This window comes from Mus caroli, chromosome 6, assembly GCF_900094665.2.
Source record: "Mus caroli chromosome 6, CAROLI_EIJ_v1.1, whole genome shotgun sequence".
Lineage (NCBI taxonomy): Eukaryota > Metazoa > Chordata > Mammalia > Rodentia > Muridae > Mus > Mus caroli.
Window position 1 is genome coordinate 32,639,972 of NC_034575.1, and position 14,714 is coordinate 32,654,685.

The window sequence follows — 14,714 nt, forward strand, 5'->3', positions numbered from 1 at the left end:
GGAAAGGAAAGGAAAGGAAAGGAAAGGAAAGGAAAGGAAAGGAAAAACGGTATATTTGTGGGACTACTCTACTTGAGGGAGTATCCTCCAAATACCAGTTTGGGTTTTTGTTTGTTTCTTTGGTTGGTTAGTTGGTGGTTGGTTGGTTGGTTGGTTGGTTGGCTGGTGGGTTGGATTGGGTTGATTTTGGTGTTTCAAGACAGAGTTCCTCTGTGTTGCCCTATCTGTCCAGGAATTCACTATGTAGCCCAGGCTGACCCTGGACTCACAGATCCTCCTACCTCTGCCTCCTGAGTGCTGCGATTCAAGGCATGCATCACCATGCTTAGCATACCTGTTTATTTATCTTTTGCCTTGCAGTAATTATGTTCTTACCATATGATCCAGATCTGTAATGTGGTCCGAAGGTATTTAGAATCTAGTAGATCTGCAAATCTTCCTCTTTTCTCCTGGGAAAATGCACCGGAGGGTCAGACCACATACACGGAGAGCTAAGGACATAGTTCTCGGATTTATTGATCAGACAGAGAGAGAGTTACACTGGAGTATGGTGCGGCGAGATCATCCCTGTGTGGCTCAGTTAGGAGGCCCTTTCCCCACCAAACCCAAAAGACTGATGTGTTAAAAACCAAGCCTAGGGTCTGGAAGACAACTCCTTGGTTCAGAGCACTGTGCAAAGGACCAGTTGGATCCCAGCACCCACAAGGCAGCTCAGAACCATTCCTTACTCCATCTCTATGGTCTCCAAAACCCTCTTTTGGCCTCTGGGAGGCACTGACTGGATGTGGAGTGTAGCTATACATGCAGGCAAAACACCTAAACACACAAAATAATATTTTTTTAAAAGAAAAACAAACAAACCTGGCCCTGCCTAGTGGATCTGGTCACTGAGAATTAACTTGATAATGCATGCTCTGCTTAGCTGACAGATTGATCTACAGAAGTATGGAGAACTAGAGGGCATTTGGAAACTGATGTAAACTTTCAGAGGTAGGGCCCATTTGTCCCTAGCCCTTTTGATCACTATTTGCTTCTCAGCTACCACAAGGTGGGCAGCTCTTCTCTGACATATCCTTCTGTCAGGATGATGTGCCGTCACAGGCCGAGAAGCAATGATGCCTGCTGGGTCTGAGGCTGAGTCAAACGTGACCTTTCTCTTCATGAGGATGTCAATGTCTCAGTTACTGTTCTGCTGATGTAACAAACATCATGACCAGGCAACTTACAGAAGGAAGCTTTTAACTGTTCTTATGGTTTCAGAGGGTCAGAACTCCATGACTGACATCCATGTAAGTGCAGGGATTTTTTTCCAGGATGGCCCCTCCCTAGTGCTAGCCTCCTCTGAGCCTTCAAGATGAAGTTGCCTAGAAGGGAGGCAGTATTTTAATTTCTTTTAAAAGGGGGGGAGGGGTGACTAGAAAGATGGCTCAGACACTAAGAGTGATTACTGCTTTTCCAGAGAGCTGGAGTTTGGTTCCCAGCACCATGTTGGATGGTTTACAACTACCTTAATCCAGGAGATCCAACATCATCTTCTGGCCTCTACTAGCATCTGCACAGTTCACATGTTCACACATACACACACTCACACACACACACACACATACACACACACCTTTAAAACACAGAAGAGGGGCTTTCAAGATGCTCAGCAGGTAAAGACGCTTGCTTGCTACCAAGCGTGATAACCTGAGTTCAATTTTCAAAACACACAACGTAGAAGAGAATTGACAGCCACAAATTGTTCTCTGGCCTTCACATGCATGCTGTGGTGTGTACATCTGCACCCATACCCACAAACATACACACAAATGAATAGACATTATAAAAATACTCCAAGTAATAAAACTAACGCGGGAACAGAGTATGTGATCATATCCTAGTATGCAGCAAGATGGTTGAGAAGTTTTTGAAGAAAACTTTTAGGCCTTATGGAAATACCTTCTCAAAATGAGACAAAGCCAATATAAGAAAATAAAATCAAAAATCAAAAACCTTTTATATTATAAGCCGTGAATACAAATGACATATTAGCTCTGCAAGGTAAGAGGCAACATTTGTGTTTTATCAATAGAAAGATTAAGTCAGGTAATTAATCAGAATTACAGGGCAGTATGGCAGAGGAGAGGTAAACTGAGTCACATCTCTAATCTGCTAGGCCATTCCTCTGCCTCCAGGAGCCAGATTAGAGAGCATGGGTCCCTTTCCTGCTAGACTACTGGACTACGAGTGGAGGACAACCCAGATGTGAACTCACCAGGATGGGCTCCACCAGCCGTCCCTCTGGCATGACTGAGCGGTTCATCTTGGCAATGCTCTCCAGGGTGTTCAGTGCAGCCTGGGTGTTCCCAGTGGAGACGTTGAAGCGAGCAGATTCAGGGATAAACTGGGCACAGATGACAAGGAGTGTCAGAGCTATAGGTTCCATCAACTGTAAAGGGTGCCTTACTCAGTCCTGGCAGGCCCCACCCCCATGGGATGGTCGGCAAGCTTAAAGGCATACAGCATATCAAACACTTTCTTTCTGTGAGTTTGCGCTGACTCAGAAATCTGCCTCTAGGGAGAGAGATCTAGAGAACAAGATACACTGGACTAAAGCCAAAGGACTAACTTTAGATATCTGAATACAATATAGATTTTTATTTAATTTTTTTTTACAGATACGTCAATTATATAATGGGAGGTATTAGATTCTGGGCTTGAGAGCAACTCACATACAACAAATTCCAGGCTGCACTTGAACCTAGAGACTTCAGAATATTCAATGTTGGGATGTAGTTGGCTGAGAGAGCCATGAAGTCTTAGTCTACAACCACAGAGACCAGGGTCTTCCCACGGGAAGCAACAAGCCTGATAGCCACTGGCCCCAAAGCACCTGCGGGGTCTAGATGTGAATCTTGGGGATGGTGGGTACACCCTGGGGATTAACCCCAAAGCTTCCTGCAAGCGAGGTAAGCATTATACCCCTGAGCCACACCCCAAGCCTCCTGGACCAGGGAGGGGTGAGGGGTAATTCTGAGCAACAGATCTGAGGAGACTGAGCCTCTGAGCCTGTACAGGGGAGAGAAGGGAGAGTGGCCCTGAGACCAGCCATGGGAATGTGTGGATGGTGGAGGTCATGATATTGCTTAGTGTGGAAGAGAAAAGGCTTGGGAGGTTATCAACTCTTAAGAGGGGGCGCGGGGGGAGTGTCCCCGTGGAGACCACCTAGGGGCCTTCTCTTCCTCAATTCTCTCTTTCTGCTCCCTTCTTCTTTTCTCTCTCCTCTCCTCCCCTCCTTTTTCCTTCCTTTTTTTTTTCTTATGTATCCCAGGATGGCTTCAAATGACTATGTAGTTGAGGATGACTTGAACTTCTGAGCTACCTGCCCCATCTCCTGAGTACTAAGATTACAGCAAGCACGCATTACCATACCAGGTTTACACTGTGCAAATGAACAAACCGAGGGCAGCTTCAAGGATGCTAGACAAGCACTCAACCAACTAAGGTACACACATTCCCCATAACTGAAGTTACTACAGCCCCAAGGGATCGGTCACACTCTCAGGCACCTACCCACATACAGACACGCACGGTCACATACGTAATTAAAAATGAAAGTAAGTTTGGTTTTAAAGGAGGCTAACATAAAAAATAAATACATTTGTGGAGAAAAGAGGTCCGTGGTCCAGCAGAAAGGTAACATAGAGGCAGTTTCAAAAGCATCACCTTGAAGGCCATGATGAGGATGATGCCAGGGATGGAGGCGATGCGGATGAGCCAACGCCACCCAATGGTGGGGATGACCACAGAGGCCATGCTGATGATGAGCAGGGAGCCAGCAAGCCAGAAAACCTGGGGAGAAAGACCAGAAACATGACTGTTCCTTCGGTCCCATCTCTCTGACATTTCCCCTTGTGTGGAGCCTTGGAGCAGATTCTTTTGCCTAGTTTGTGAGCAAGGTGGGAGTTCTGAGGGGAGACAATTGGGTCCTACTTCCAGGATGGCTCCTCTGATCTGAGGAGTTGATAAGTCACTCTGCTCCATGGCTCTGTTTTTCTATAAATTGTTGGCTGTACTTTAGCTCCAGAAAACCATCACTAAAGTTTAAAACAAACAAACAAACAAAACCATCTAATACTCTGGAGGTTCCAACACTGATTTGTTTCCTGGCACAGATAATGCAGTCCCCACATCATGAGGAAGCACAAGGGGGTGTGATGGGGTGGGGAAAGGGCTCTGCTCCCAGCTCCCTGCAGGCATTTGCTTTCTCAGGATGGGACTTAATTTATTTACTCTGCCTGCCTCCCACACTCCTTTAGACACATCCAACAAGGAAGTATTTGTTCCTTTTTCCAAAAACAGTCCATAGACTATATAATGCTGTATACTTTTTTTTTTGTTTTATGTTTACAAATTTGATAGCAAGTACTGTGGGCCCTGCTGGTCAAGAGTTATTAATAGAAGCACCCCCATTAGCCTGTGCACTCCCACCCATTTAAGATGAAAAAAGATAGCGCTCACCCCATCTCACAGAAAGAGAAAGAAGGGAGCGTTTTAGAAGACCCTTTAGGGGGCCAGTTGATGGGTGGCTTTTAAAAATATTTATTTTTATGTATATATGTGTTTTACCTGCATATGTTTGTGTACCATATCTTGTGATCAGGGAGGCCAGTAGGCATCAGATTCCCTAGAACTGGAGTCACAGGTGGTTGTAAGCTGTCAAGTGAGTGCTGGGAATTCTGTTTTCTAGAAGACGATCAGTGCTCTTAACCACTGAGCCATCTCTCCAGCCCCAAGGGAGGATTATTTTATAAACGATAATTTCACCAAAAATGGATTATTTCAGATAGTGTTAGGGCTATAAAGAAAAAAGAATAACGTATGGAGAATGACTTGGGTGACAAGGGACAACTTTTCTGAAATAGATATAGCTGCTGTATAAGAGTGAGTGATAGCTGATGTGGCATTGGGGTGGATCTCGGTAGTAACAGGGGAAAAGACTTTTTAATGCATTTGGCACACATTTCTGAAGGTGAAGGTGACAAGGTTGGTTGACTAACACTTGGATGATGGGTCCATGAATTGGGGATGAGCCAGCAGAGTCCAGAAATTAAGTAGGAAGAGGGAATTAAGTAGAGTAAGTCCACTGTGGCTCCTACATTTAAGCTCTAATGGCAGAAGATGAGCTGCTTGCTTTGACCTGGAATAGAAACATGAATATCGCAGGTCTCGGGGGGGAAAGTGAAGAGGCGAGTGCTAAGAAAGTTGCATGTGGCAGTTTGAAGAAAATGTCCCCATAGATTCCATAAGAAGTAGTACTATGGAGGTGTGGCACTGTTGGAGTAGGTATGGCTTTGTTGGAGGAGGTGTGTCACTAGAAGATGGGCTTTGAGGTCTCAGAAGTTCAAGCAAGTCTTCCTTCCTGCTCCCTGCTGATTTAGCTGTAGATCTCTCAGTTCCTTCTCCAGCACCATGTCTGCCTGCAGGCTGATGTATACCACCATGCCAGGACCTAAACTGTTCTTCAATTCCTTTCCCCCGCCCCCATGACAATAATAGGCTGAATCTCTGAAACTATAAGTCAGCCCCAATTAACTCTTTTCCTTTATAAGAGGTGTCACGGTCATGGTGTCTTTTCACAGCAATAAAACCCTAACTAAGACAGAAGTTGGTACCAAGGACTGGAGTTTTGTTGTGATAGGTTAGACCATGCTTTTGTTGGGAAGAATGTGGACTTTGGAAACGCCATGGAATGTTTTCAGTGGGGCTCAATGGGCCATCCTAGTAGGAACATGGAAGACAAAGATGCTGAGGGTGACAAATTGTTGAGGCCTGGCTCAAGAGGTTTCAGAGAAGAATGTCAGTATGTAGCCTATTCTTGTGATGTTTTGGTGAAGAATGTGGCTGCTTTCTGCCCTTGTCTGAAAAATCTGTCTGCTGCTAAGTTAAAGAGTTTCTGGATTGATTGTGTTGGCAAAGGAAATCTCAAGACAGCCTAATATCAATTTTGTTGTGTGGTTATCAATCATGAAAAGAAACAAGCTGAGCAATGAAAATACAAAATGTACAGTTTGAGGAGAAAATGGATACCAGGAAGTGGAATGGAGCTAAATCCTATGTTCAAGGAGATGAACAGATTAAAGAAAAGTCTGATATTAAATGAAGTAAAGGGAGAAGAGACTTCAGGGCAAGATCTTACCCAGCTAAGCTTCCAACTTGTGAAAAGGAATTGAAGAACAGTTTAGGTCCTGGCATTGTGGTACACATCTTTAATCCTAGCACTCAGAAGGCAGAGACTGGCAGATCTCTAAGTTTGAGGCCAACCTGGTCTACAGAGTTCCAGGTCAGCCATATTTAGGCAGCAAAGGAAGCCATCAAAAACATAAAGCTGGTGAAGCCCCAATTAAGTGGGGCTTATAAAGGTTATAAGTTTTATAAGGGTTGCTGTGATCATGGTGTCTCGTCACAGCAATAAAATCCTGACACTGCATTTCAGGACTTGTTAAGATATTCTAGTGATTCTCAGGTAAATAGCTACCAGCTCTCAATTCAGGGAACTATTCTTGTTTTTAATAAATATTTTTGGAGACAGTAAGAAGAAAACATATTATATATGTTTAGCTGTCCATCCCTTTCTGCAGAATTCATATCCATGAATTCTACACCCATGGTTTTAGCCAATTGTGTATGGAGAGTATTCAAAAACAAAACAAGTCTGTGCTGGACAACTGAATGCCTCAGCTGAAACATTGATTAGATAACTCATATGTAAATGATTGAAAGTATACAGTATCTTGGGGGTATATGAAACATGACACCAATTTCTATAAGGGACTTGAGCCTCCACAGATTTTCTTATCCTCCAGGATCCAAGAACCAATCTACCATGGATACAAAGGGGTGTCTATATACAGGCAGCCACTGGAGTTGACTATATGACCCAAGGAGACATAGACAAGATGGGGGCATTGAGGAAGCCTGCCACAGTACTAGACAGACAGATCACTTAGTATTGAAGTATAAAGTACAGACACTATGATAAAGATGCATTCCTGGTCATAAAATACTGAAGACAAAACATGGTGAGAAATTGGACTCACCATTGGGTGTTTCTGGTTCTTGAAGTTTTTGTTGCCTAAATTCTGTGTCAAAAAAAAAAAAAAAAAAAAGCAAAACAACTTCCTGTTTTATTTATTGCCAAATACATTAAACCTTAGTGGAGAGGATCTTCTTTCTCCTGGACATTCAATGGAGTTGAGAAATTAGGGTCTGAGGGCACCAAAAACAGCCCGAGGGAGCAAGACTGATAGAGCTTCTGATGGCCTCTAGTCAACAGCCAGCCAGGGTCTGTGGGGGCCCTGGAGGAACAGCAGCTGCCAAGACACAATCATGGTGCCTTCCTCCAAATGAGAGCAATATGGATCTGGACACACCAGCATCCTTGGAAGAAAGATGGGACATGCAAAAAGGGTAGGAGCTGTCTCCTTCTCTGAAGTCCCAGTGAGGTGAAAGAGGTCATCGTAGATGTACTTAAGCATCATTGCTGGGCGGCACAAGTCCCCAGCTCAGAAAATCTTCAGATTGGACCTCAGGCATTAGACATGCTTCATGTCCATCAGTTGGTCCCAATGTCAATCAAGTGTTTGAGTGCTTGGTTGGAAGGAAGGCAACCCACAGTCCTGTTCCCTCAGAAGCACGAGGCTCCATGGAGTTCCCACTTCACCTTACCTGCGACAAGGGCAGCATGTAGCCTCGGTATTTTGTGGGCAGAAATTCAGTCTTTATGATTAACCTGCACAGGGAATGGAGAAACACGGTCATTCTGTTTTTAGAAAACCAAACAACTTTCCTTTAAATGATCACAAGTTTTTACGTCAATAAAGACGTTATAAGCATAACAGGGAGGGGAGGCTTTAGAGATGGCTCAGCAGTTAAGAGCACTGTGGTTCCTGCATGGGACCTGAGATTGGGTCTCAGAACCACATTGGTACTCATAATCATCCTTAATTCCAGTGCCAAGGCATCTGACACCCTTTTCTAACCTCAGAGGGCACCAGGCACTCACTGGATACACTGCATGCATACATACATACATAAATATGAGCATATGTACATACATACATGCTGAAAAGCACTCACACACATAAATCTAAAAAGTGTTTTAATTAAAAAGGAGCTCCTTGTATATGAAGCTATAATTGTGACAGTGACTTTCCACTTCCAGTGAGACATGAACTTTCAACTGCTCCTCACTGGTCACTTTGCCACTGCGGTCATTTTAAACAGGGACATTAATCCTTCTGCTTCGGCCAAGAAAAGCTTTGGGAAACAGCTTTGTCAAATTGAACCACCTTTTTGATGTAAAACACACTTAAGAAATAAAAATATACCCAAGGAGAGGCAAAGAATTTTCACTGAGGACAGTCACAGTGCAGTTGTGGTTCATGCATGGGACCTAGAGTGACTTGTAAATAGAAGAAACAGAATGAGAGCCCAGCAATTTTACATTGATTTCTGTTAGCATTATTAGCTAGAGATGGACCTTCCTTCCTTCCTTCCTTCCTTCCTTCCTTCCTTCCTTCCTTCCTTCCTTCCTTCCTTCCTATTCCTCCTTCTCACAGGAGATTTTTAAGCTCTTTCAGCATCTACTCTTATCTGGCTCTCAGCTCAGATACTTAACTAACGCCCCAGGGAAAAACACTTCTGTTTCCAACACATTAAGGCAATGCCAGGTGCTTTCACTTCTCTGGTCGAGATTGAAGGAGAACATGCCTCAAGTCACCCCAGAGGGAATAGCCTGAGGGGTTCTGTGGATTGCTAGATGGCCCCATAACAGGAACATTAACACAGCAACTCACACCCAAACACTGAGACCCTGCACAGTTACCTAGCAGCAGGAGACAGGTTGGCAGGAAACAGACAGCCATATTCATTTAAGCCTACTTCAGAATTTTTCCCTCTGCTTTGCAAATTCTTTCTGGTATGGGTTTTGTTTTTTATTTTTTTTTTATCCAATTTTTTTCCAAATATTTTTTGTTTTATTTTTAAGTGTGTTTGTCTGTGTGTCTCTGTGTGTGTGTGTGTGTGTGTGTGTGTGTGTGTGTGTGTTCATGTGCACGTGAGTGGTTGCCTTGGGTGTGGTTTGCAGGTTCCAAAGGACACCAGAGGCATCAAATTTCCCCTGCAGCTGATTTGAATTTGGGCCCTTCTGCAAGAGTGGTGAGTACTCTTAACCCCTGAGCCATTTCTTTAGTCGGGTGTAGTTTTAAACTATAGGGCAACGGCACTTTGTAATGGATGGTCGCTCCTGAGTGTTACAAGTGCTTGTATTCAGCCCCAGAGTAAGCTGTCTCTTATCTCCTTTGAAGTAAGAGGGGTTGACAGGGGACAACAGGAAGGGATAGGAAGAGTGCCACGAAACAGTGTACAGGAGAAAGCTTAAATCCCACGTGCTTTGACCTACTTTCCAAACCAAGACCTTGACACTTAACTTGACTTAATCACTTCTGCCCTAGCTACAGGACTAACATGAGCTTCACCTACTTAGCATAGTCATGAGCGTGCCTGTCCTGTCTGCCTGTATATGAATCTGTGCCCCCCCACTCTCTCTCTCTCTCTCTCTCTCTCTCTCTCTCTGTGTGTGTGAATGTGTACATGTGTGTCTGTCTCTCTCTCTTTGTCTCTATGTCTGTCTGTGATTGTGTGCATGTATGTATGTCTGTGTGTGTGTGTGTGTGTGTGTGTGTGTGTGTATGTGTCTACCTGTCTTAGTCAGGGTTTCTATTCCTGCACAAACATCATGACCAAGAAGCAAGTTGGGGAGGAAAGGGTTTATTCGGCTTACATTTCCACATTGCTGTTATCACCAAAGAAAGTCAGAACTGGAACTTAAGCAGGTCAGGAAGCAGGAGCTGATGCAGAAGCCATGGGGGAATGTTCTTTTACTGGATTGCTTCCCCTGGCTTGCTCAGCCTGCTCTCTTATAGAACCAAGACTACCAGCCCAGAGATGGTCCCACCAACAAGGGGCCTTTCCCCCTTGATCACTAATTGAGAAAATGCCCTACAGTTGGATCTCATGGAGGCATTTCCTCAACTGAAGCTCCTTTTTCTGTGATAACTCCAGCTGTGTCAAGTTGACACAAAACTAGCCAGTACACTACCTGTATATAAATCTGTGTCCCCAACACTCTATGTGTGAATGTGTACATATGTGTGCATGTCTCTCTCTATGTGTGTGTCTGTGACTGTGTACATGTATGTCTGTGTGTGTGTGTGTGTGTGTGTGTGTGTGTGTGTCTGTGTGCTTGCCCACATTTTCGAGTGCACTCGTGCACATGTAGGGCATCAACATTTCTCTCCCAAAGACTGGAGCAAGTCTTACCCTTGTGCATGGCCAGACACTCCACAGCCTACCATCGTCCGCAGAAAGACAAACCAGATGTAGGAGGGGGAGAAAGAGGTCAGTAAGGAGAAGTAGGCTCCCCACAGGAATGAGAGCAGCAAAATCTGAAGCAAGGAAAGAACACTTGTTACTGGACCTGCCTGGGGAATGAAAGAGTCTCGGACACCTCCGAAGGTGGGTGTTTCCTCAGACCACAGCACCTGCTGGTCTCCACTGACACTCTCCAGGCCATTCCCTGTCTGAAAGACCCTTTATTGTGTCTAGCATGTCCACCCTCAGAGGTAACACAAAACAAAGCTCTGTCCTCCCTCCTCCCAGAGCTGTTAGGAGCAAAAGGAGACCCTGTGTTGGAAAGTGTATACGAAGCAAACTTGAAGCATTGCTTTTTCTTATTTACAAGAACAACAAGTATGAACTAAAGTTCCCAGGAACACCACAGCTATGCTGGTGATTTTACAGAACTGGTTGGCTGCTGAGAGCTGTAACTTCAGAAAGCTGGACTACTGAAGATCCAAAGTCAAATTATCTTAGGATATCCTTAGCTCTCTCAATAAACACTTCTCACCGACCTCTGTATCAGATCCAACATCCTAGTGATTATAAGGTAAAACCTTTAGATTACATTAACTTAATTAGCTTTCACTGTCTCCAAACTAAAAAAAAAAAAAAAAAAAAAAAAAAAAAAAATATGTCATCAGATCACATCTGGGCCCTATAGCAGAGATTCATTCCCCTGCTTTGCTTAAGCCACCAATCTAACATCCCAGCAGGTGTATTTGCTATTAAATAGCAAGACCAAGTTGGAACATTGTCTTAGGGTTACTATTGCTGCAATGAAACACCATGACCAAAGGAAATTGGGGAAGGGTTTGTCTTACTACTCTTCCACATCAGTGTTCACCATCTAAGGAAGTCAGAACAGGAACCCAAACAGGCCAGAAACCTGGGGCCAGGAGCTGATGCTGATGCTGTGAAGGGATGCTGCTAACTGGCTTGCTCCGCATGGCTTGCTCAGTCTCTTATAGAATCCAGAACCACCAACCTGTTGATGGCACCACCCACTAATTAAGTGGCCTGGCTCTCTCTCAACCACCACTAATTAAGTCAACTCCCTACAGGTTCACCTTCAGCTGGATCTTATGGAAACATTTTCTCAACTGAGGCTCCCTCCTCTCTGATGACTCTAGTTTGTGTCAAGTTGACATAAAAGTAGCCAGCACAAATGTGGGATTTGGGATAACCTGAATCTGTGTTCCTGCTGGCCACACTCACTTGTGTTTGGCTCCTGAATAAGCTCTCTTATCCCCTTTGAGGTGAGAGGTATTGACATGGGGCAAGTCCATGGAAGAGAAGCAATAGGGAGAGTGTCCCAAAGGCGGTTGTGGGGTGTGTGCAATCCTACATGGCCTGACCTACCTTCCAGCGGCCATATCTGTCAGCCAGGAGACCAAAAAGGATGCTGGATACCATGTAGCCAAAAAACACCATCTAGAATCAGGGTGGGAAAAAAATAACAATGTTCTAAGCAGAATACACCAGTACACTGTGTGTTTGCTACATTAAGCATTCCAGAGCTCAGGGAGCACAGGCAGGCTCCTAAGGTCAGTGTCTATACTTCTTTTACAAACATACCATACCGACATGCCCCAAGTGGAAATGAGTCCACAGAGCAGGAAACTGCTTCCCTTCTCCCAGACACTGGCTTCAGCCGTACCCAGACCAAAGCTGTGACTTCCCATTGTCACTGAAGATCTGGTCATGCCTGTTATGCCTTACACCAACACAAGTTGCTGCCACCAGAGCAGCCTTTCTTTGTACTTCTCAAAGGCTGGGGATAGGGCTCAGTCAGTAGGATGCTTGCTTAGCACACCTAAAGCCCTGGGTTCTATCCCCAGCTCCACATAAAATCAGGCATGAGGGTTCATGTCTAATCCCGGCACTCTAGAGGTAGAAGCAAGAGGGTCCAAAATTTAATGTTATCCTGGTACATAGTGGATTGGAGCCAGCTTGGGCTACGTGGATGCAGAGAATCATAGACTCAGATTGGTCTAGCTGCCTTGACAGGCACTGGTCTTAGGTATCTCAGGTTAAAATCCTGACTTCTGGGGCACTATGTGTCTTTCAGTTCCTGAGAAACCAGGGCACTCCCCGGGGCAGTGGAACATTTAGGTCATCTGTGTATCTCTGTGTTCCCTAGAAATCAGCAAAGCACATAAAACTTGGCTGGATAATTACTCTTAATTAGTCATTAGTCTTTTTGTACCCTGTATAACTTGTGAACAACATTGTACCCTGGCAACTACAACTGTATTCTGTTTCTGATAAGCATATATAAAAAGTATGATTGCTTGTAATAAACTTGTCCTAGCCTCAGTCTTGCTGAGAGCCTTCCAAGCCAGGCCTGGTTTTCATTCCCACCGACCGTATTAGGAGACTTGGTTCAGTATGCAAGCGCTGGCTGGTGCTTACGCATAGAGACCCTGTCTCCATAAACAAAAAAATACACAAAAATCTCTGAACTGTAAACCCTGAGGCAGAGCTGCCTTGTTTTCCTCTCTTGTCTAACACTTCACTCTGCCCTGGTTCTATGTGTGTGCCTGTGCACTTAGCACCTACTGCCTTCCAGACAATTGCTTTCCCCTTAGGAAGCCTCCTGGCTGCTGCCTACAGGAAGAGAGGCACGATGCCAGCTCTGCCTCCAGCACTACTGTGCCTCCTTCCCTTCTCCTTTCCTCCCTCTCCTGCTTCCTGATGCCCCTCCCCCACTCCCCCTTGTCATGTCCCATATATTCTGTTATCTTCGGTTTTCATCTTCCCCGACCCTCCCTAGACATCTTTTCCCCCCTCATGGTCCTCATCTTAGCTTCATGGCACATATCTGCCCTAAACACATATTTAAAACTTAGAAGCTGAGACCCACATGAGAGAGAAAACATGTGGTGGTTGCCTTTCTGAGGCTGGGATACTTGGTTTAACATAATGATTTCCAGTTCCATACATTTCCATACCGTGTCATGACTCTTTTTTCCTTATGGCTGGTTAAAGTTCTACTTTGTACATGCACCACATTTTCTTGTGTGTTCATCCGCTGGTGGGACCTCTAGGATGACTCCGTCTCTAGCCAGTGTGCACAGGGCAGCAGTCACAGCCATGCAAGTGTCTCTGCGGCTGGACCAAGAGTATTTTAAGAATATCCCCTGGAGCAGTATGGCTGGATCGTGTAATAGCTCTAGTCTTAGTGTTTTTGAGAAGCCTGCTGCATACTGATTTCCATGGAGGCTACATCAGTCTCAACAGTGAATAAGGGCTCCCCCTCCCCCACACCCTTGCCAACAGTTGTGGCCACTCGTTTTCTGCATGACAGCCATTGTGACTGTGATGATAGAAAATCTTGAAGTCATTTTAATTTTCATTTCTCTGACGGCTAAGGATACTGAATATTTTAAATGTCTACTGGCTGTTTCAATTTCTTCTTTGGAGAACTGTTCATACCATATACTACATCAATGACTTAATGGAAAATTTGGGTTCTTGGTGTGTTTTTTTTTTCCCCCAGTTCTTTACATGTTTTTTGGTATTGGCCTCCTGTCTGAGTTGACAGATTTTCTCCCTTTTGTAGACTGCCTCTGCACTCTGCTTCCTTGGCTGGCTTTTTCATTTCACATAATCCCACTGGCCAACTGGGGTCATTTCCTGTGTTATTGGAGTCTTTCAGAAAGTTCTTGCCTATTCCTGTGTCTTGAAGGATTCCTCTTGTTTCCCTCTGGCAGTTTCAGTGTTTCGGGTTTTATATTAAGGTCTCTGATCCATTTTGAATTGATTTTTGTGCAAGGCGAGATGTAGTTCTAATTTCATTCTTCGTGTGTGTATACTCAGTTTTCCCAGCAGCCTTTGCAGACAGGCTATATGTTCTCCCATAGGTGTTTTTGACACCTTTATCAAAACCTGCGTGGCCATGGCCATGGGGTTTATGTCTGGGTAAACTGCTGTATGCCCTCGGTCTGCATGTGGATTTTAGCCACCACTGCTCTGTGTTTGTCATTATGGCTCTGTAATGTCATTTGAAATCAGGGACCTGCATTAATTCTATGGTTGCTTTGACCTTGAGGGATCTTCTGTGTTTACACATTAACACTAGGATTGTTTCTTTCTAGTTCTTCAAAGAGTATCATTGGAATTTTGATGGGGATTGGAGTGAATCTTCAGGCTGCCCTCACCTATACATACAGCCACTTTCAGAGTGTTAATTCTGTCAATCCATGAACTTGGCGTCTTCCCACTTTCTGGTATAGTTTTTGCTTTTTTTTTTTTTTTTTTCCTGCCCTGGC

The 14,714-nt window shown here is 44.5% G+C and overlaps 1 protein-coding gene across 1 annotated transcript in view; it reads right to left on the minus strand.

Moving 5' to 3' along the window:
- Window positions 1–14,714, minus strand: part of Svopl (SVOP like) — a 64,676-nt gene that overhangs the window by 37,082 nt on the left and 12,880 nt on the right. Inside the window, exons 5-10 of the mRNA XM_021164258.2 lie at window positions 11,803–11,874; window positions 10,366–10,490; window positions 7,711–7,774; window positions 3,709–3,834; window positions 2,258–2,386; window positions 376–449 (exon numbers count right to left, since the gene is read on the minus strand). Coding sequence (XP_021019917.2) covers window positions 376–449; window positions 2,258–2,386; window positions 3,709–3,834; window positions 7,711–7,774; window positions 10,366–10,490; window positions 11,803–11,874 — 590 coding nt within the window. The remainder of the gene's footprint in view (window positions 1–375; window positions 450–2,257; window positions 2,387–3,708; window positions 3,835–7,710; window positions 7,775–10,365; window positions 10,491–11,802; window positions 11,875–14,714) is intronic.